We start from the raw sequence: 21,868 nt of genomic DNA, 5'->3' as shown, positions 1-21,868 counted from the left end.
TGCTGTAATTCTCCAATCTGTTAATAAATGTGCCTGTGTCGGTGCGCGCACGCACACACACACACACACACACACACACACACACACACACACACACACACACACACACACACACACACACACACACACACACACACACACACACACACACACACACACACACACACACACACACACACACACACACACACTTCAATGTATGCCAGACATCAATTAAACAAGGTTACAGAAGGGTAAATTACAGGATAAATCAAACAATACTGTACAAATCATACACCAATGTGTTAAATATATTTTTTTTTAAATAGATCCCACATGTGCCTTAATTAAAGTGTCATGTGTCAACAGACTGCAATCATGCACACTATACACACAACGTTTAACGACACAATTGCAACCTGTTAAAGTAGAATGCTACACAGAAGCATTTCCAAATCATCACCTTTGACAAAATCACATTTGAACCGACAAGCAAATAGCACATTAGCAGCTGTACACAAAAAGGAAGAGAATATATAAAAATACATTGAGAATATCATGCAACCATCTTTACACACTCTTTTGCGCTGTGTGAAAATAATAGGATTACCACTTGTTCACCTAATGTGAAAATGGTAAAAACAACAGTTGAAAACCACCAAAATATCTTAAACTCTCAGCAAATGCAGCGATAACAGAGGGCTATGTGCTCAGTTAGCACAGTCAGGAACAAATAGGTACATGTGTTCTTTACATTGTTAAAAGAAACCTGCAAAAAGAAGGTGTTTCTAGCGGACACACTGCCATGTTTTGTTGTTGAATGGTCTCTTGTCTGACTCTGAACGCATGCATTCTTCAGAAGAGCAGATATCACTGACCACAGTGTGGAATCCAGTACACCACAGAGTAGGGTTAGGAGCATGCGCTGTTCGTCAACATGACACTAGTTGGTGTACAAAATGTACACAAAAAAGGGAACTCATTCATCAACCTGTTTAGAATTACTGTCGCCTGATTTCTATTTATATCATCTTCTTTGTTTTAAGCCTGTGGTTTCCTTTTCTAAAAACTGGGACAACAAGCATTTGCATATTAATTACTGGTACAGTGTTTGTTTTAAAATATTGAATGCCAAGTGTCTACCATTTGCCACACGCGGTACAGTACCAGTGCCAGAAATGTTGGACAATCACAGGAAGGTTTTGGACAGCCAGTTTAGTCCTTTTTCAAAAATGTCCACTATACTGCCAGAAAGTGCATACAAACACAGGAAAATGTTATTTTCTATTTTTATTATTTTGACTGGATTCTATGCTTTTCTGAGAGTGAAAACACACCTTACTCGCATTTTTCCTGATATGAATAAACACCATCCATTTGGCACTTCAAGCACAACCTCAATTGAACCCAAGTGTGTTGTAGGGTTAAAGGCTTGATGCATTGTGGCAGGCTATTTCTGCGCACCGAAATAGCAGATCTATAAGCTTGTGGATCTAGTTAAGGTGTGCAAAATGGCACGCAACTAAGTATAAATCCAGCTTTAGTGAACAGCACTGGAGCATAGGCCTATATCATTTTTGACGAATCTCAAAAAGTCGCTTTGTAGCAGAAGGCTCTATGCACAGCAGCCATATTGGAAAGAAATTGGGCCTTTTCCTTACTTCAATCAATCAATCAATCAATCAATCAATCAATCAATCAATCAAAACTCTTCCTTACTTCCTTCACAGGTCTTACCAATACTAATTAAGGCTCTGTTCCATTAGTGTACAGTGATTCTCTTTTCCATTTCAAGGACCCCCATAACTCTCAGAGTTGCACACCCATAAGGGGTAATTTGGAACCCCCGCAACCATGATGAGGGTACCGTCTACCGTCCTGGACCACACTTTGAGACCCACTGGTGTAGCAGAGTGTTTCCAGTGCACCCACTTGCACAATCGGCACCCTGACTGTTTGACCATAATGGAACAGAGCCTTAATTAGTATAGAAGAAGGAAGGCATTGGAGCAAAGTCGACAATTAAAGCCTTTTTTATTTACACGGTGTAGGCAAATAACATGACAGCGTTTCAATGTCATCTTTCATCAGACTTGCTATAAAAGGCTTAATGCAAAGGGCTTTAATTGTCTGAGTTTGCGCCAGTGCCTTGCTCCAGTGCCTTCCTTCTTCTACACATACAAGTCCAGCTCCTGAGATGCACCGGACCTGCCTGAATTTGGCTTGAGGCGTGCGGCGGAACCCCTTTGTCCTTAATTAGTATAATTGGTAAGAGCTGTGAAGGAAGTATAATGGAAGAGACCCAATTTATTTTCTGATAAGCATTACATTCAAGTTTCAAGTCAAGTAACTCAACTCAGCAGGAGTCCAAGACAGTGCAAGGACATGCTGTGATTGGCCAGTAAAATCCGGGATTAACAGTTAAACGTATACTGCGCACACCATTTTAGTTTGGTAGCATTTGGGTGTAGTAATCTTGTAGCTGTGAGGGAATTCGTAAAGTTTGTGAACTTGGTGACTAGTTTTTGATTTTTGGCATGGTGTTAGGCATGCCAAAAATCAAAAACTAGTTATCAAGTACTTTATGATTTTTGACATATTCCTTCCCAGATATTGGTAACTGGCTGTGTATTGCCATCATGGACACCATCTTGACAATGATGCCTTTCCAGAAGTTATTTTTCCTAAATTGTTATTTATAATAGTAACAGGATCCATTGAAAAATATTATATCAATTATTTGGGGTTTCAAGTTCAACCATATACAGTAGGCTTTGCAAACCGACTACTAGGGGGCGAGCCCAACTCTTTTGTGATTGTTTTTTAATTAAAACCTTATACCCATACCTAACACCATGCCAACATTCCAAAACGAGTCACCAAGTGCACAAACTTTATGATTTTTGACATTATTTCTTCCCAGCTATTGGTAACTGTCTGTGTACTGCCAAACTGGATATTTGATTATGGGGATAATAGCCTATAGGCATAGAGCTGTAGGCTAAACATTGGACTTGGACTCAAGTCAGACTTAAGTCTCAAACATCCAGACTTAAAGGAGCATTCAGTGATTTGGGTGATTTGGAAAACCACCCAGTCCGCCCCGGTAACAAAATGTGCACATGCACACGCTCTACAGTGGGGGGAAGTGCAACAGGCCAACAGCATGTGCCCCCACTCGATCATGATTGGAGGAAGGCCCCTCTCATCCTGATTGGATGAAGGCTTTGCCACCCGTCACCAAAACTGAAACTAGGGTTTTTTGACCCCAGGGGCTGACTGGGGACAGGGAGGAACTCCTTATATGGTCAGCACACTCTATGGTAGGGAGGATTATCTAAAAAAAAAAAGAAAAAATAAGTGATATTTGAATTAAGTGAAATCACTGAATATACCTTTAAGTTGAGACCTGACTTTGACTTTTCACTGTAACACTTAATAGCAGCTCTGTTTTGTATCACTTTGTAAAGGCCAGTGTTTCACAGGACTGATGTCTCCGACTGCAGGATGGACGCATGGCGAGAGTTGCGGTGGAACTGCACCATGTTCTCTGATCCATTCCGGGATGTGTAGCTGCTGCTGGGATGTTGGGTCCTGCTCAACCTGCAGTTGAGACAAATGCTCCGCCATTTTCTCTTCAGCTCGCCTTGAACCTAACGAGAGGAGGGAACACGTGTTATAAACACACATTTTTATTTTATTCTGTAATGTGCGATACAGAACTGGGTCAAATTATGTCATGGTTTGTTTTAAGCAACTGTAGTGCCCAGATAGGTGGGGTTTGCCGAATGGGACAATACAGTGTGCCAGAAAGTTTAAACAAACACAGGAAAGAAGTTGAAAGACATTTTGTGTGGCTTTCTGTTTGATAGTCTGATTTGACCCTGGTTGGATAGTTTACAGCATGTTTTGTAATAGTTAAGTTTCACGTTATTTTGCTGACTATGACATGAGATATAAAGAATGCGTTTTGTGTTATCACATGCATGTAAATCTCCAAAATTGAATCAAATGAAGAAAAAAAATAAAAAAACGTACAAATAGAAAACACCGTGACTCTGTTAAAGGTCGTTACACACTGGGAGCGTGACAAATAACCAATGAGAACTTGATTCATTGAGGCGTCACATCATTAATTTGGTGATGCCTCGTCCATACAGGTTGTATGGAAATGAGTGGATGTAGGCTATATTCATAACACAAACAGCCTTTTTAAGTGTTTAAACTTGTGTTATGCATTTTAAAGTGTATAATTATTCACAAAATAAATGTTCCCAGTGAGTAAATACCACAACTGTGTACTGTACTCATGCAACTAAAAACATATCAGTTTCTGATCCGGATATGCTACACCATGCATGGGCAACTGACGGCCTGGGGGCCACATGCGGCCCCACCTTCACTTAATGCAACCCGCAGGTTAATATCAGAATATTGATATATTATTTCGTTCATGACCCGCTTTATTCTCTTTTTTATGTCCAATGAATTTGTATTTAGTTCATGAAGTTAACATAACTATGTTGAAACCCCGAACGCCCAGGGTTATTTAATCCATTAAATCAGAGCGCCCAGCGATTTATAGCAGCGGAACGCATTTAGCGACGGACCAGGTGCTATCCCGGATGTAGCTGAAGTAGCTTGATGTAGCCAAAATACTCCCGAGGCGATCGACAACAACGATTAATTAATTATGATTAATTCTAACGTGACTAGCGACGGGACCGCGATGGGCCGTCTAACACATAATCTTTGCTTAGAATTGGACGGAATAATTTAGATCAAGAGTTATTCACGTTTTAAGATTTTCGGTCTCGTCGGCTAAAATGGGGGGGAACATTTTCGATGACGTCCCAGCCGGAAATGACATTGAATGTTGCGCAACAGACGCTCCACAGCCTGTGGAGCGATGCGATCGGTTTTGATATCAATAATCTCCGTCCTTTTTATCAATCTCTGTCCTGAGCGCTGGGCGTTACTAATTGATTGAACGGAGAACTCCGTTCTTGCCGCTCAGGGTGTTAACGGCATTTGAAAGGCATTTAAAAATTACATAAAAATGTTAATTTTCAGGATTCCAATTCAAAAATAGCCAAAAAGAATTCAAGATTTAATTTCAAATATAGCAAAAATAGCAGATCTACAAGCTCAAAACGAGTCGCATGAGCTTGTAGATCGGCGTTTTTTTCTACAACAGTAATACGCAATGTGGCCCTCTGGAGTGAGTGTGGAAATATAGAGGCCCTCTCCATCGTCAAAGTTGCCCACCCCTGTACGTGCTACACACTTATTCCAATGGTCTGGACTGAAGAACAAGGAGAACTTACCTCGCTGTTTAAGAAACAGTACAAAATGGCCACCACAAGACCCTAGCAAAACAAAAACAAACAAAAAATTACAAAACACTAATTTCATACGTTTTGACAGTTAATTGAGTATACACAGTACAAATTATGTCGACAGAAGGCACAGAGCTCACATATTGTGCAGCCGACATCAAAAGACATACCAAACAGAAAATAGGCTATAGGCTACAGTACCTCTTTAACCCTGGTATCTATATTTTGGGCCTGGCATTAAAAGTAAAATAAATAAATAAATAATAATAACACGAAAAAACTAACTTAAATTATATAAAAAAGAACCATCAACAAGACTTCAAAAGTATTTTTCTTTTCACCAATATTCTCAAGTTATTTTTTGATACATTGTTACATAACCTCAAGTTCAAACATGTATGAATGTTGCTGTTCAGTAAGGAAGGACAGCAGAGGACACAAATAAGGGCCCAAATAATAGAGCTTATTCTTAACATAATGCAGGATACCTGAAAGGATCCGATGGCCAGGTCAAAAAAGATCCTGTAATCCTCAGCAATCGATTCACTGAGCGACACAAACACCACATAGTGGATCCCAAACAAAGGGATCAACAGCAGGGTCGATTTAGCCAATCTCCTGACGGGAAAGATAAATAAATAATATCAAAATGTAATATTTACCTGCACAATGCAGTTCTACTTGCTATACAAATTATTTATACTTGTTCCTAGACAAGCAATATTCTTTTAATTCTTCAAAATTCGAAAGAAATACATCTACAAATGAAATTCTTACTAAAAATCACATCCATATGAACTGAGTGGCTGCTCAACAACACCGCTGGCTGACTGCCAGTGCTATTGCAGCTGTTCGTACTCCAAACAGACAGACAGACTGACACACACACACAGACATACACGGCCAGTCATTGGAGTGGTTACACACCGCTCAAAAAACAACATGGGTGGCTAAACTGTCAGCTGTCTATTAAGTGTACACACACGCACGCACGCACGCACGCACGCACGCTCGCAGACACACGTTCGGCTATACAGGAGCTGAATTGGAAACGGGGAATGTGAGTTTACAAGACCTGATCCTAGATTAACACTCTGGGGATCCACTCCACTGACCTGTGCTGAACCAACACCCAAATGCCTCCTCAGGTGGGAATAATTTTCTTTCTATATGTGCATTTTCATGGTGAGCGTTTTCCCACATGGATCAGTCATATCACCCCTCTGTTGCGTCTACTGCGGTATTTTAAACAGCACAGGATTCTCCCACAGCCTGCGATGTAACTATTCCCCATAACGTATAGCTTTCTCTGAAAATGTGGTCTCACTTCTTTCCTGGACTACAAAGTCACACCTCTATGCAGCCTCCCCCCAAGGAGGGGTAGTGCACTAAAGCATTATGGGCATTGTAGGGATTCAGCAATCCAGTCAAACCCTAGTCAAAGTCAAACACAAAGACTTCATTATTTGTCTGCCCGTGGGGGGGTGCACATTTCAAATTGTGCTACTGTTATCTACTACAAATACTATTAACATTGAGTGACATTCAGTTTCTTCCAGCGGTGAAATGTCCCTTTAAGACCCCCAGCACATTTAAAGTTCCCTGCTTCTAATGCATAGTTATTAACTGCTCAGGGTTCTCAAACAGGCTACTCAAATATAATATTGTCATGGTGCAGAAGTAACCTCCAAATGTACTGGCTAGTGGCTATACAACCCTGTCTCCTGTGCACACATCACACAACTATTTAAAATTCTCCTGAGAAGTTTGTTGCCCCAAGTCTAGGCACTTTACCACATAAGCCATAAGCTTTACCATCATCTCAGCTCCATACAATTTGAACAGGCTCAGTATCTTGCCCAGCTTATTAAATCCCTTACAGTGGTGCTGTTTGCATTTGGGCTTTTGCTGACAAAGCCTGCAATCATTTCTCAGGACAATTTAATTTGTTAAAATACATAGGGTCAAGTCAAGACTTACTGTAAACACCCATTTTCATGGACAACTTTTTCCATTAACTGTGTGTGTGCATGCATGCATGCGTGCGTGCGTGTGTGGCATCTACAGTACTTATATGGATATATGGGCATATAGCGGTCATACGAGACATATGGCCAAAGCATTTCCAGGGTCTCCAGCCAAAAAGGCTGAGAACCCCTGTTCTACGACATGCCCGCTAAGTTTGACATCGGTCAGTCAGGCAGTCCTTGAGATGCGTGAACTAGAGATATGCACGCATACAAACAGATGCAGAGATTTCACACATTTACAGTAGTAGTAGTGGCCACCAGCGGGAACGATGCTACTGTAGTTGGGAACAATGCAAGTTGTGAATGCAATAGGCTATACCCGTTGTCAGAGTACTCTTGTACCTGCCTGTGTCCATAATACCCATATATGGAGATCCCTGATGTCATCAGTGTATGCCCATTGCCCATACATGTCACCCATTGTATGGCTGTCCGTGTCCTCTTTATGCCCAATGCCCATACAGTATGTACTCTGTGTCTGTCTGTCTGTCTGTCTGTCTGTCTGTCTGTCTGTCTGTCTGTGTCCCTTTTATGCCCATAGGAGAAATGGACTGTAGGGCAGAGAAAAGGTTAGAGATGTGGGTGAAATTAACATTGGCTAGCTAATCTGCCTGAACTTTGAGGAATCACCTAGAGATTCTGGGCCAGGTTTCTTGTGTATCTTTTGAAAGGTTTTACACACAGTTATTTCCAGTAGGCAGGGGTCCTGGACCATTTTGCATATCTAAGTTTATTATTATTTTATCTATGCTTATTCTCAAAGCGTGTTCAGTTCTTCTGTGAGAGATGCAGACACTATATTGTCGGATTCTGTTTTGTTGTTTTGCAATCTGTGATAGTTTTCAGTCCATTCCACTGTGGAATGACTAAACTGTGTCGCTATGCTGAATATTAGCAGTTTGTTTTACTCTCCAAAAGGTCACATCTGCATTTCTTGTCCTCGTCCGAACCCAGGCGTACTGCAAGTGCCAGTCCTCATTTTAAGTGCAGCATGCACATTCTTCAAGTTTCATTTTGTCATTACTTTATGTTGATTTGATCTTGCAGATGAGATGAGATGAGATATACTTTATTAATCCCCGAAGGGAAATTGAAGTGTTACAGCAGCATAATGTGGCCATAATGCATCAGTGGAGACAGTTCTTATGCATATGTATTATAGAGTCTGATGGCAGTTGGCATGAAAGAGAGTCTGTACCGATCTGTATGCATATTACTTCCTTATTGATGTGAGGTGATTGCATATTAAAGTCAATCTTGATAACACTTGCTCATTAGTCCCTCCTCTCTGTTTATTTTCCATTTCTTCATCATCAATGTGCAACTAAACTAGTTTTGAGAAACTGGAAAGTGTTTGATGGCCTGGCACAAGTTGTGGGTTGCGACTCCAAGGAATCTGCAGCGGAAAATATAATTTCTACGACATCAAAGCAAAGCAAAGTTCTTTGTTTACCCAGGGAAGTGGACTAAGCTCGAGATGCTTGTTTACAGCCACACCCTGCTCATAGAACATTTCATGGTAGGGGTTCAATGCCTTGCTCAAGGGCACTTCAGCGGTGGTAATTTTAACGTGCCGGTCCGGGGATTCGAACTGGCGACCTTCCGGTATCAAGACCGCTCAGCAAACCGTTCGGCCACCGCTGCCAAATGCGGCTCAACGTTCATTAGTGGTGCTACATGTGGTCAAAAGATGTGTACCAAATATTGTGAAGTTTGGACAAAACCTGTAGGCGCAGCAAAAAAAAAATGTTTTGAAGATAATTCAAAATGGTGATAAATTCGAATTAGGTGGAAAAGGCCAGGGCCTATTTGGGGAGTTATGTCATGATCGTGGAATCTTTGATGAAAAAATGTCTGCTATGGAACAAGACTTTAATTGGGCTGTGGTTTGCACTGTGATCAATAAGATCTGGAACACCAGAAGTGCCATGGTGATCCATCAGGAGGCCATCTCTCTTTTAGGTGAACTAAAAAGACAGAGAACCCTGGACTCAAGACAGAAAAAACTGAAACCATGGCACTTATTAACACTGAGGAAAAAAAAGATATATTTGTGTATTGAAATGCCTTACTACTGTACTTGTTTTCAAAATGCCAACTTCAATGTAATATGACTGCATAAATTGTACCATAAATCATAAAGTATATTTAAAAGGGAATCCAGGGAATAATACATACGGTTTAAGACTAAGAGCTCTATCGTGTGCCATGCTTTATCCTCAAGCATTAAACACTTTCCGTGAATTACGCATTTAGGAGCTTCCACTATGCGCAAACATTATCTTGCGGCCACACAACCCACTATATATTTTGCCGACCCCTATATTTGCGGGTGGAAGTGTGTCTGCAGGCGTGTAACGCGTGTTGATGCGCTTTCCCTATATTTGTTATCTTACGCACACAGGTTTAGGACAGCGGAAAACGCCTCTTCAAACCACCCATAATGCGAATCCGTTTGATAACAGAATGTGCTCCTGATTTGGAGCTGACTTGATGCAGAACATTCACAGCTCAGAGGTCTCATTCTGTCTTAATTCTCCACAAATCTCTGTGATTGTAATTGTCCCATAATCAGCACAGTGTCATTGTGTTTAATTGTCTAGTCAAAGAAGTTATTAGATTTGTGCCAAGGCCCATTGTGAACGATTCCCTCATTCAATTTCATCACCTTCACCACGCGTTATAGTATAATTGACAAGATACCGTGACTGCCGGGATTGTTTAATTACCTTTGGAGCATACGCCGAAGTATTTGCACCTTTGATCCGTGAACATCCGCTTGAAAACAGTCCCATGATTTGTTATTGAGCCTTGTGAGGAGCACAAGTGAATTATGTGCAGATCCCTTGCGTAACGCTATTTTCGAAAAAGTTTGACAAAGAATGAAAACAAGTACATTTACTTAAGTATATTTTGATGCCATTACTTTTGTACTTTTACTCAAATGAAATTAGAATAGAGGGCTTTTACTTAACTAACAAAGTACTTTTATATTGTGGTATTGCTACTTTTACTTAAGTAAAAAGTCTGAGTATTACTTCCACCAATGCTAAGTACTGATCCATAACCTCCTACGCTACACTCACGCTGTGCCTGTGGCACAGACAAAGCTTACTGTATCTCTCTCCACGTCACTTTCTCGCCTCCAAATCTCAAATCCACATGAACCATCACAACAACAAACAAAAAGCTCAGCTACACATCGCCCATTCACCCGCAAGATTTGCACACCTCTCTCTGACTGGGACGAGATGTCCAAGTTAAGAGGATTTTAAATGTGAATGCCACTGATAAATGCTGAGTTATCAAACTCGGTTGATGAAATGTGGTTTTCGGATTATCTTCCCAAACTATAGTCTGAGTGAGGAAAAAAAATAAGAAGAAATTAGGTGGTTATTAAGAATCGTACAATGAATGAAAGTGACTTGCTCAGGGATGGACATGCTGTTAGCTGTTGCTGTAATCTTTGAATAAGCCTTCCTAGTTTTCATTTATATTTCATCATCATTTAACTGATTTCTCTTTTCCAGAGAGACCCTGATCGAACCTCTGATCTTGACACATTTTCTAGTCTGTTTTCTGGGAATCCTTTGGTTACAAACTATCAACTACAAACTACAAACTATCGACCTATTCAGTTTGTAATTGGTGCGATGGAATGTAAACATGGCGCAAGCTATCTTCAGCGGATTTTCGATCAAAAGCCCAGATACTTCAGCGTATGATCTAAAGGTAATAAAACAATCCTGGCAGCGTAGAATATTTGATTATAATGCGGGTAACGCGTAGTACGCAGTAGAACTGTTAAGAATACCTTAGCTGATGTTATATTATACTAGTAAGAGTGAGCAGGTACAGGGATTCAGAATCATTGCAAGGGGATTGAACCTGTGCCATTTCTGTTAGAGTCACATTATAGCTGCTAAGCCAACCTGACACCATTTGCAAGCTTGTGTCGCATGAACCAAACATTTCATTTGAGGGATTTTCTTTCCATTGATAAATCCTGTGTGTGTGTGTGTGTGTGTGTGTGCGTGCGTGCGTGCGTGCGTGCGTGCGTGCGTGCGTGCGTGCGTGCGTGCGTGCGTGCGTGCGTTGACTGACAGTTTCCTTCTAATCTCTTTTCACAGCCAAGACTACGAAGTTAATACAAATGCTCTGGGCTTCAGGTTTGCCCAAATGTATAATTGCTGTAAATGGTCGGTTGTAAATGGAATCACTTATGGGTACAATCTGTTAATTACTAGCTGACTCTGTCCCCTTTTGCAAGGAGGAGCGAGTACATTCTCCGGCAGCGGCGATCAGACGTGGAAGGTGGGGGGATTATCATGACACTAAACTGCTGCTCCGTGCCGCGGCAGTGTCGGTCCGTCCGGCGGCCGCTGGTCCAGGCAGTGTACCGTGGCTCCCGACATGCTTTGTCGGTAAGACATATGCGTGGCTGGTTAAACACATTTCGAGCCATACACGTCTAAACACGGTTAAGAAACCGCCTCACTTTACTGGAAGAGCTCATCTACACCAGAGCTCACAGACTGGACCCAATTTATGACCGAAACTGCATCTTTTGAATACTCAATTGCCAAGAGGAACAATGTCAAAGGAAAGTTCCATTTAGTATGGGACTACTTTTATTTGTATATTAAAGGATTATTGCATTAGCAATTTGTAATACATTACAGATGATACAATCGCTGACATCAACAACAGAATGTGGAGGGGTGTTGTCCATTTAGCTTAGTTTTTTGACTGCTAGTCGTGTTTTGTTTTTTGTTTGTTTTTTCTTGTCTTTTTCTTTTATGTAAGTCTTGTGTATTTTGTATTCTTTATAGAAAAATAATTAAAAAACTTTAAAAAAGAAACCCCCTCACTTAAATGCCACTGCCCGTGTTTGCACGTTTAATTAAGCATGTAACTGCCTCCATCTTGGAACGGATGAGAAAAAATAAAGATAAATAAACGATTCTCCGCGCTCCATACACTCCTGTAATGGTTGCGATCTTTAGCCGCTTGTATCTCGGAATTGAAGCTCAGATTTTGTGACATGAGAAAAAGTATGATTTTAGGATGTCAATAAAAGCCTTATGCGTCACTCCGGTTAGCAGATTAGCCTGTTGCATGCTAGTTTAGGTCCTGATTGAGCGACGGACCGCATGTGATTAATACTTCTGGTTCAAGATGGCGTGTCACAGGACCCGCAATTTGTAGTTTTTTGTAGTTTTTGCGTGGCAAGGACTACCGAGGTGCCCCAAAACATGTGTTAAAACTCACCCGTGGCTACCCACATGTGCTGCCGGTTACAAATCACCCGTGGCTTCCCTGTGAGGTTAGGGTTTGGGGTAGGGTGTCGGACTAATGCGGAAACACTGCCGTGGCTACTATCGGCAGTTGGCGGCGACACCGGGGCTGACGCCAGTTCCCGGAAAATGCACTCGCTCTCTCTCAATGTGACACGGTAGAAGTTGGCACCACATTTTACATTCTTTCCATGTAAACAGTGACACTGCTGTCCTGGCTGGACCGACCGGTGGATTATACCAGGAACAAGTGACATGGATTTTTAGCTCTTCCTTGGATCTCTGTGGATTATACAAATGTGATGTGACTTTTTTTTCTTTGCTCTTCCTCACTTTATGTGGATTATACGGCCGTCACACACTGACATTTTGCACCTAATCCCATGCATTTTTTTGGGAAAGCCCGTTTTTTCCCCTTAGCTAATGTTCATAAGAATATCATGCACAGTTTACATCTGCTGCTATGCTCACACACCTTTTTATATCTTATCTCATGTACCATGTAAATATGTTGATATTTTTTGTATTTTGTTTTTTCTTGTTTGATCTCCTTTCACCCCTTGCCCCCTCTCTTTTTCTTGCCCTTTCTTTCTTCTAAATACGATGGGAACGATGCACAAAAACAAATTTCACCCACTTCTTTACTTCTGTAAACCTGTGATGTGACAATAAAGCCGATTCTGAATGCTCAAGGGTCACAGTGTGACATGTTGTGAGCTTTTAGATCTGCAATTTTAACATCTAGAAGAGATGAGAAAAATGTTGGGATCGTTTTTGAAATCGCCTCCATATACATATTGATTTGGGGGTCCGTGTGTCCGTCCGTGTGTCCGTCCGTCCGTGTGTGTGTCCGTCCGTCCGTCTACAGCATATCTCCGGCACCGTTAACCCGGTCGATGCCACATTTTGCACACACACACACCCTGGATGCCAACGATGAACCTCTGCCCCAAATCTTCCATAACAGCCTGTTATAGCGCCACCAGGAGGCCGACATTTGAAATAATATATATATTACTCCTCCAGATTCTGTCCAAAACCCCCGTAAATCGTTACACACTATCTCTTTATGTGTTGGGGGTCAAAACCCAGAGGAACCCTGTGGTTTCTATTTCTTACAAAATATATAGTATTGCAAAGCTGTGGCCTCCTTTCTTTCAAATAGGGGTCCTTTGACGTGAAAAGGTTTGAGAACTTAAGCTATTAGAGGCACAGCTGGTAGCGTAGAGAAAATGTCCATAGATTTTTTTTGTCAGCTCAGCTTAGTTACAGTTTGCTTCTAGTGGCGCCGACAGCCGACTGGATGATTACAAAGGTTTTCATATACTGTACGTCTCCTGGCAACAATAGACTTTTGAAACCTGAAAATATGTGCGCTTGTGCCTTTCTGTGTCACACTTCAAACAAAAGAAGAAGACATTAAGAAGTGACAGATAGATAACCTGTACTGTGATTGGTCGTTTCCCCCGACGTCAGGACACCTCAGCTTCTGAACCAAGATACGGATTATACTGATGAACTGGATGAAGTTCACCTAGGAGGGATAACACCAAATAGTTTACTCTTCTCGTACACAGCTGACTCACTGTCATCAAGCTTCATGATTTGAAATTAGTCCTAAATGCACAGAATACTAAATTCATGATCAAGATGAGTGTGTAATAGCAGATGCCGCGCTACGAGCTTGTAGGTCTGCTATTACACACTCAAGTGCAGCCACAAATTTTTTCTCCCTTTTAGACCTTGCTGCTGCTCTTGATAGCCATTAGATATTATGCATTTCTACGTTCTTCAAATATCATTTCTTTAAAAGGCCAGCAATATGAAAGCTATGTAATGTATGCTGCCTCCTCCCTGCTAAGGCAGCTAGACTGTGTTTAACTATACATCCCTGCTCTTTGTTACTAATGCCAAACAGTGTCATTGCCATGGATAACAGTATTTACTGTACATGGATGTCTGCACTTATGGCGGCTCTTTCCAAAGCTCTTTCCAAAGCACTTTACGAAGCGTTTCATTCACACATTTAAGTCTGTGATATTGAGTAATTGATGTCTTTGATACTGAGCACTTTGCAGATAATTGTTGTCTCCACCAGGCCGAAGGCATGGGGAGAGAGTATGTTTTGCACTCCGTCCGTGTGTCCGTCCGTGTGTGCGTCCGTCCGTGTGTGTGTCCGTCCGTCCGTCTACAGCATATCTCCGGCACCGTTAACCCGGTCGATGCCAAATTTTGCACACACACACCCTGGATGCCAACGATGAACCTCTGCCCCAAATCTTCCATAACAGCCTGTTATAGCGCCACCAGGAGGCCAACATTTGAAATAATATATATATTACTCCTCCAGATTCTGTCCAAAACCCCCGTAAATCGTTACACACTATCTCTTTATGTGTTCAAGCCGGATCTGTCCGATATTTCATATTCCATCCTAATTGGCTAACATTGGCTTTCAAATGTTAGCCAACTTTCCTACTAGGCTGAGGAATATATCCCACCCTTTTCACATTGGTACTCCTGGTTAACAAAAAACAAACATGTGCCACCAAAATGCGCCACCAAACGCCCTACCAACAGCCATTAAGACATGCGAATCCCTTGACTCCTTCAAAACCGCTCTCAAAGGGCACCTACGGACGGCTGCAATTCAAAACTGGCCCCCGTAAAATCTGAATCCCCACCCACCCCGTTTTCCCCTCACTGTTTATGTTTTGTTTCCCTTATTACCCCCTCTATGATGATTATTTATTATATTAAAGCAGGCTGAGAAGATTGAGGAACGGCGTCCCCCAGGGCTCTGTCCTTTCCCCGATGTTGTTCAATCTACGACCTTCCAGAGACAACATAGGAGGTATGGGTACGCAGATGACCTGGCCATCATGCTACGACGTCAGACCTGGAAGGCAATGGAAGATGGTCTCAACCAGGACATGGACATCTTGGCTTCCTACCTCCTTAGGTGGCGCCTGCAGCTCAGCACAGGCAAGACAGTGTCTGGGAAATCAATGTGTTTGTTGACAGCAAGCGCTTTGAGTTCCAACAAGCCCCAAAATACCTCGGGATGCGCATGGACAGAACTCTGTCATTCAATCAACACCTTGAAGACGTGAGGGCAAAGGTCACATCAAGGGTCGCACTTATCTGTCCGCTCGCTGGTACGCCCTGGGGAGCTTCCGCCAACACATTGCGGATTTCCACCCAAGCCCTGGTCTTCTCTGCAGCTGAATACTGTGCCCCAGTCTGGTGTAGGAGCCCACATGTCCAAAAGGTGGACACAGTAATTAACAACTCTCTCCAAACCATAACTGGCTGCCTGAAGCCCACTCCTGTTTCCTACCTGCCAGTTCTTGCAGGAATTGCCCCGGTCGGCCTCCGACGAGAGGCTGCTACCATCAAGCTAGCAAGGAAAGCCAAAAGACACGACTGGCACATCTTACACAACACTACAGTGGAAATAGAGCCTCCAAACAGACTCAAGTCCCGCCACCCTTACAACAAGGCGGCACAAGAGATGCTACGTTCCATCCCGGAGGACTCATCCACCAGTGCATGGCTGGCGGCATCTTGGAAGCAGGAGTGGGAGTTTGCTGGGCCCTCCCGTAGGCACCACTACATATTTGACCCGGGTGATGGCGTTGAAGGAGAGGACCTGCCACGCCGGCAGTGGACCCTACTGAACCGCCTGCGCACTGGAGTCGGCTGCTTCAAATCAGCAATGAAGAGGTGGGGCTTGGCGGACAGTGCAGTATGCGAGTGTGGCGAGCCTGAGCAATCTGCCGAGCACATAATTAACACCTGCCCCCTGTACAGACCTCGTTCGGAGGCCGGCCTCTTCCACGTGGGACCAGAGACAAGGGGCGTGGCTACTCGATACTGAGTTGGACATTTGAGGATGATACACGAACAGGGACGTGGTGGGCCCATAATTCAGCCCATAATTCGGCCAAAGGCCGCGCGCCTATTTTATTAATACAAAAAAAAAACTGCTGGCCCAGACCGGCCTGGACTGGACCGGCCGTTCGGGAGTTGTCCCGAATTTCCCAATGGCCAGCACGTCCCTGTACACGAAAGAAGATGATTATATAATATAATATTTGAGTCATGTGCAAACAGCCCACTATAGGGGGCGCGCCCAATGCGTTTTTGAAAACCTTATACCCATACCTAACACCATGCCAAAATTAAAAAAACTAGTCACCAAAAGTTTCATTTTCACTTTTTGCTCCGCTCCACTGGCATAGAGGCTCTATGCATTCGGTAACCGTGATGATTGACACTCTTTAGCATTAGCATATATTTTGTAGGTGAGAGGGATTCATCCTCTCCCGGCTCTGGAAGTCGTAAAGGCTCATGCCTTATGCCGGGATGTGTATTTGCATATCTCCCATAAACCTCCTGTGAACATAATACCTGGGGACATCAGGTGGGCTTTGCAGTTTGCATGACAGGCATAGCCCAAGGCTGCACATTCTCGGAAATACACAAGGTTTAAAAACCCCGGAGACTCACAAATGACACGTTTTAGCCTTGTCCCTTTTCAATCCCCAAGTAGGCTAAAGGTGGCCTTACACTAGCCGATTTTTTTCAATCTGAAATCTGATAGCACCACACACTACAGGATAATCGGAGCGGGGCAGAGCAAATATCAAACATTCTTGATGTTGATCGGGCCGATCCCGATCGCGCTTTGAGCGGTCGGGCACCCCCCGAGCGTCAAAAATGCCTTACATCGGCTAGTGTAAGGCCACCTTAAACCAAAAACTATGCTTTGTTTTTATGTGTGACTCCAGTCGTCCAGTGGTCTGACATTATGTGCTCACTTTGTTAACGTAACCATATATGGGTTCTGGGGGATGTCAGGCGGAACCTACCAAGATGGAGAATCCTATTGGTCCATTGATCACCCAGTTGGGTATCGGGTTGTCGTTTCTCTCCCAGCATCTGCAGAGCAGAAGACGAGAGCCCATGTTTGAGATGATTTACAGTCGAGATAAATACTACTGCCAATCAATACAGTTCACTAACCTGAATCTCATCACTGTCGGGTAGACACCTTGTATCTGAATATTTCATCTTTTTACATTTTATTCATAAAATAATTTATAGTTAATAAATAGAAGCAAATAGGTTGAATACCAGGATAACATAAAACTATAATACCCTATACAACATTCTTTAATGGTAATTAATACAGTAGTTGTATCATACTAGCATGATGAGTATGATACAACTATTAATAACGCATGAATATGTGGCCACTTTACTTAAAGGTCTCAAAGCCATGTTATAGCATATTATTGACGTTTATAAGACATTATTCCATTTAATAAACATATTGGTTATAATGCGTTATGAGACATTACATAATTTCTATATGTGCCATCATAACGGACTAAGTGATGGTAGTTATAATGTGCTATTCCATTGAGCATAATAATGCATTATGACTAGCAGTTATAATACGTTATGAACGTCGTTATGAGACGTTATACATGGTGAACATGTATGAACATTTATAACGTGTGTTATAATGCCTTATAATGCATTATAAATGAGCTTGTAATGCATTATAGAGGCGACCTTTAAGTATACAATAATACTGTAATTACACTAGATCCATTGGAACACAGGTTCTTTTTTTCTATTTCCTGAAAAGTAGGCAGAAGTTTTGGACATACAGTTTCCATCCCACAGCAATGATCTGTTTTGTTTTTTTTGCATTATTCATGTATGATGATGGAAACAATGACGACGATGATGAGGTTTGTTTCTGGTTATTTAATTATTATTATTATTAAACCCAATTAAACACATTCCCGCATGAATATTCAATGAAACCAATCTGTGAAGCGTAATCTGAGCCCTTAATTATTTAAAAAAGATGGATCCCTACTGACTGCGTATGCTTGAAAACCTAATACTTTCCCTGATGAAGACTCCTTTGTGATTCGAAACAGGTTGGCGTTTTAACATTATTAATACTGAAAGGAGCATTCAGTGATTTGGGTGATTTGGAAAACCCCCTGGTCCGCCCCGGTAACAAGATATGCACATGCACACGCTCTACAGTGGGGGGACGTGCAACAGGCCAACAGTTTGTGCACAAAGGTCCGCCCCGGCTCGATCATGATTGGAGGAAGGCCCCTCTCATCCTGATTGGATGAAGGCTGGACCCTCTACCCAAAAACAAATCTAAGGTTTTTTGACCCCAAGGGGTAGCTTGGGACAGGGAGGAACTCCTTATATTGGTCAGCACACTCTATCTATAGCACAATTTACTATTTACAATTTACAATTTACAATTTAGGCATTTAGCTCTTAATCCAGAGCGATTTACATTAAGCAAGAACAAAAAGCATGGCAATACATCACATACATAAAAAGTATTTATCATGAAACACGCGTAAACTAAGAACAGTGGAATATCTATATAATGAAACTATACATATAAACTATACTATACTATGCTATATGTACTATGAAGTGCTATGACTACATAAAATGCAATTCTAGTGCTGTCTACATAACATGCTATAAGTCTGTATCAAATGCTATCTAAGTCTACAAAAAGTGCTATCTAAGGGGGTAGGGGCCATGCTACGGGCCATGATGGAGTCTGAAAAGGTGGGTTTTCAGACTACGGCGGAAGATTGGGAGTGATGCTGCAGTTCTGACTGCAACGGGAAGTGCATTCCACAGTTTTGGAGCCAGAAGGGAGAAGAGTTTGGGACGTGTGGAGTGTTGTCCCGGCGTTTTTAGTGAGAGGGTACTTCCAGCTTCCCTGTGTTGGCTGATCTGAGTGCGCGGGAGGGTTTGTAGGGTTCAATCATACTTGCAAGATATGGGGGAGCCATACCGTTGGTTGCTTTGAATGCCAGCACCAGAGTTTTGTATTCTGTGCAGGCAGTGACCGGGAGCCAGTGGAGGGAGCGGAGAAGGGGGGAGACATGTGAGAATTTTGGCTGGTTGAAGACCAAGCGAGCTGCGGCATTTTGGATCAGTTGGAGAGGCTTAAGTGCACATGCCGGTAGGCCAGTAAGGAGGGAGTTATACAATAGTCAAGTTTTGACAAGACTGTTGTAGTAGGGAGGATTAGTAGGGAGGATTATCAAAAGAAAACAAAAAAAAAAGTGATATTCGAATTAAGTGAAATCACTGAAAATACCTTTATAATACTTTACTTTTATATCCACACTCCTCAATATACTGTTTTGAGTGCTCGGATCGCCACCTTTTCTTCAGCATTTCAGTCCCTTTGATCTTTGAAGCACCGACTTGTGAAACTTTTTCTGCACGTAGTTGATTTTCTTTTTTTACTATGCTTGAAAACCTCATTGATATTTCCAGACTCTCATCTCGTACTGAAAAACAAGTATCCCATGGGGTGCTATAATGAAAGTCTGATGTCAAGATGAGGTTACAAATACGAACACATCATACACTCATAATCCCCTTGGTGTAAAATAAATGCATAAGGGAATCACAAATAACTGTAATTTAAATCATTAGAATTCCTTCGCGGTATAGTGTATACCAGTGGCATATAACCGTGACTGTGGAGAGACAAAAGAGAGACAGGAAAAACCAAAACTGAGAACTATCAGTGGGCAGCGGATGAACTCCTCGCCCATTCAGGGGCTTGTCCATTCGATAGTGCGACCCTTGCCCATAGGAATGCCTTTGTCTTATTGGGTGCCAGGTGTGGGGGTTAATTGGGCCATCTGATCACCTGTCAGGTACAATCTCTTTGAAAACCTGTTTAGTAGATTGTGCGATTTACTAGGCTACTTCCCTCAGTTGTGACAATGATTTATTTGATTTACGCATCATGTTAAACCAGATAGACTGAGTGACAACCTCTCGCAAAAATAGTCTGTCTCCTAGCATTTGAGAGAGATTTAACTGAAGGTCTGAACTACGATTCAGTTATAGATATTTTCAAGTGCAACACCTTTTTCTGTTAATGTTGGTGTTCCAATCGCAATGTTGAGATGAGTCACTCATTTGATCAAAATACATACATTAACACCCGAACGCCTGGGGTTATTTAATCCATTAAATCAGAGCGTCCAGCGATTTATAGCAGCGGAGCACATTTAGTGACGGACCAGGCACTATCCCGGATGCAGCTGAAGTAGCCAAAACACTCCTGAGGCGACCAACAACAACGGGAGGTATGATTTATTCTAACGCGACTAGCGACGGGACCGCGATGGGCCGTCTAACACATAATCTTTGCTTAGAATTGGACGTTATGATTTAGATCAAGTTATTCACGTTTTAAGATTTTCGGTCTCATCGGCTAAAATGGGGGGGAACATTTTCGATGACGTCCCACCGGAAAATAACATTGAATGTTGCGCAACAAACGCTCCCAGCCTGTGGAGCGATGCGATCAGTTTTGATATCAATAAATCTCCGTCCTTTTTACCAATCTCCGTCCTGAGCGCTGGGCGTTACTAATTGATTGAATGGAGAACTCAGTCCTTGCCGCTCGGGGTGTTAATTGTACTTGCATACTCTCTTTATTAAAGTTTTCAGTTTTGTAATGGTAATGTTACTGTTGCTTTATTTTTCTTTTGGGGGTTGGGGGGGGACTGCAACACATTTTGCCTCCCTCCCTATCATTCCTGGCCTGGTGTACATACTGTGTGGCAAGACTATAGATGACGATGCAGTATGGTTTAATTAAGTGGTTCATAAACCTTTTTGCCTGTGACCCAAAAGAGAAATTGACAATATATTTTCACCAGTTCTTAAATTTTTTTTTTCTAATTATTATTATTTCTTAGATTTTTCTTTTATTTGAAATTACTTAAAAAGAAATAGAATTTGGAACAATTGTATTTTCAATATTGGATTTTCTTATGGGACAATAATCTTATAAGGACAACAAATCCAATAGGAATGGTTCAAATTGACTAGGGTTTGGTTTTTTGGGAATGTTTTTAGATTTAGAAACGAAAAAAATAAAGGGACCCATAAAAATGTGCTTGTGACCCACAAATGGGTCCTGACCCAGTGTTTGGGAAACAGTGGTTTAATTGAATGCGACTCACCCTGTGTCTTCCAGGTAAACCCTGGTGATCACCCACACCACCACAAACACCGTGGGGATGCCTGCAAACGACACATTCAAACAGATTATAGATGAGACACGATTCGACTACTGGTCTAACCTTTATTTTACAGACAGAAATCACTCCTCGCCCTTTCACAA

At 42.0% G+C, this 21,868-nt stretch overlaps 1 protein-coding gene across 1 annotated transcript in view; it reads right to left on the bottom strand.

Annotated features, from left to right (window-relative positions):
• Positions 1-3,458: 3,458 nt before the first annotated feature.
• Positions 3,459-21,868, bottom strand: part of LOC306943331 (vasoactive intestinal polypeptide receptor 2-like) — a gene marked incomplete at its 3' end in the record, with an annotated part of 95,747 nt that continues 77,337 nt past the window's right edge. Inside the window, exons 8-13 of the mRNA XM_079529590.1 lie at positions 21,708-21,768; positions 17,520-17,589; positions 14,088-14,179; positions 5,807-5,936; positions 5,307-5,348; positions 3,459-3,632 (exon numbers count right to left, since the gene is read on the bottom strand). Coding sequence (XP_079385716.1) covers positions 3,459-3,632; positions 5,307-5,348; positions 5,807-5,936; positions 14,088-14,179; positions 17,520-17,589; positions 21,708-21,768 — 569 coding nt within the window. The remainder of the gene's footprint in view (positions 3,633-5,306; positions 5,349-5,806; positions 5,937-14,087; positions 14,180-17,519; positions 17,590-21,707; positions 21,769-21,868) is intronic.

The sequence above is a fragment of the Electrona antarctica genome, assembly GCF_951216825.1.
Source record: "Electrona antarctica genome assembly, chromosome: 19".
NCBI lineage: Eukaryota > Metazoa > Chordata > Actinopteri > Myctophiformes > Myctophidae > Electrona > Electrona antarctica.
This window is presented reverse-complemented; position numbering and strand designations above follow the sequence as displayed.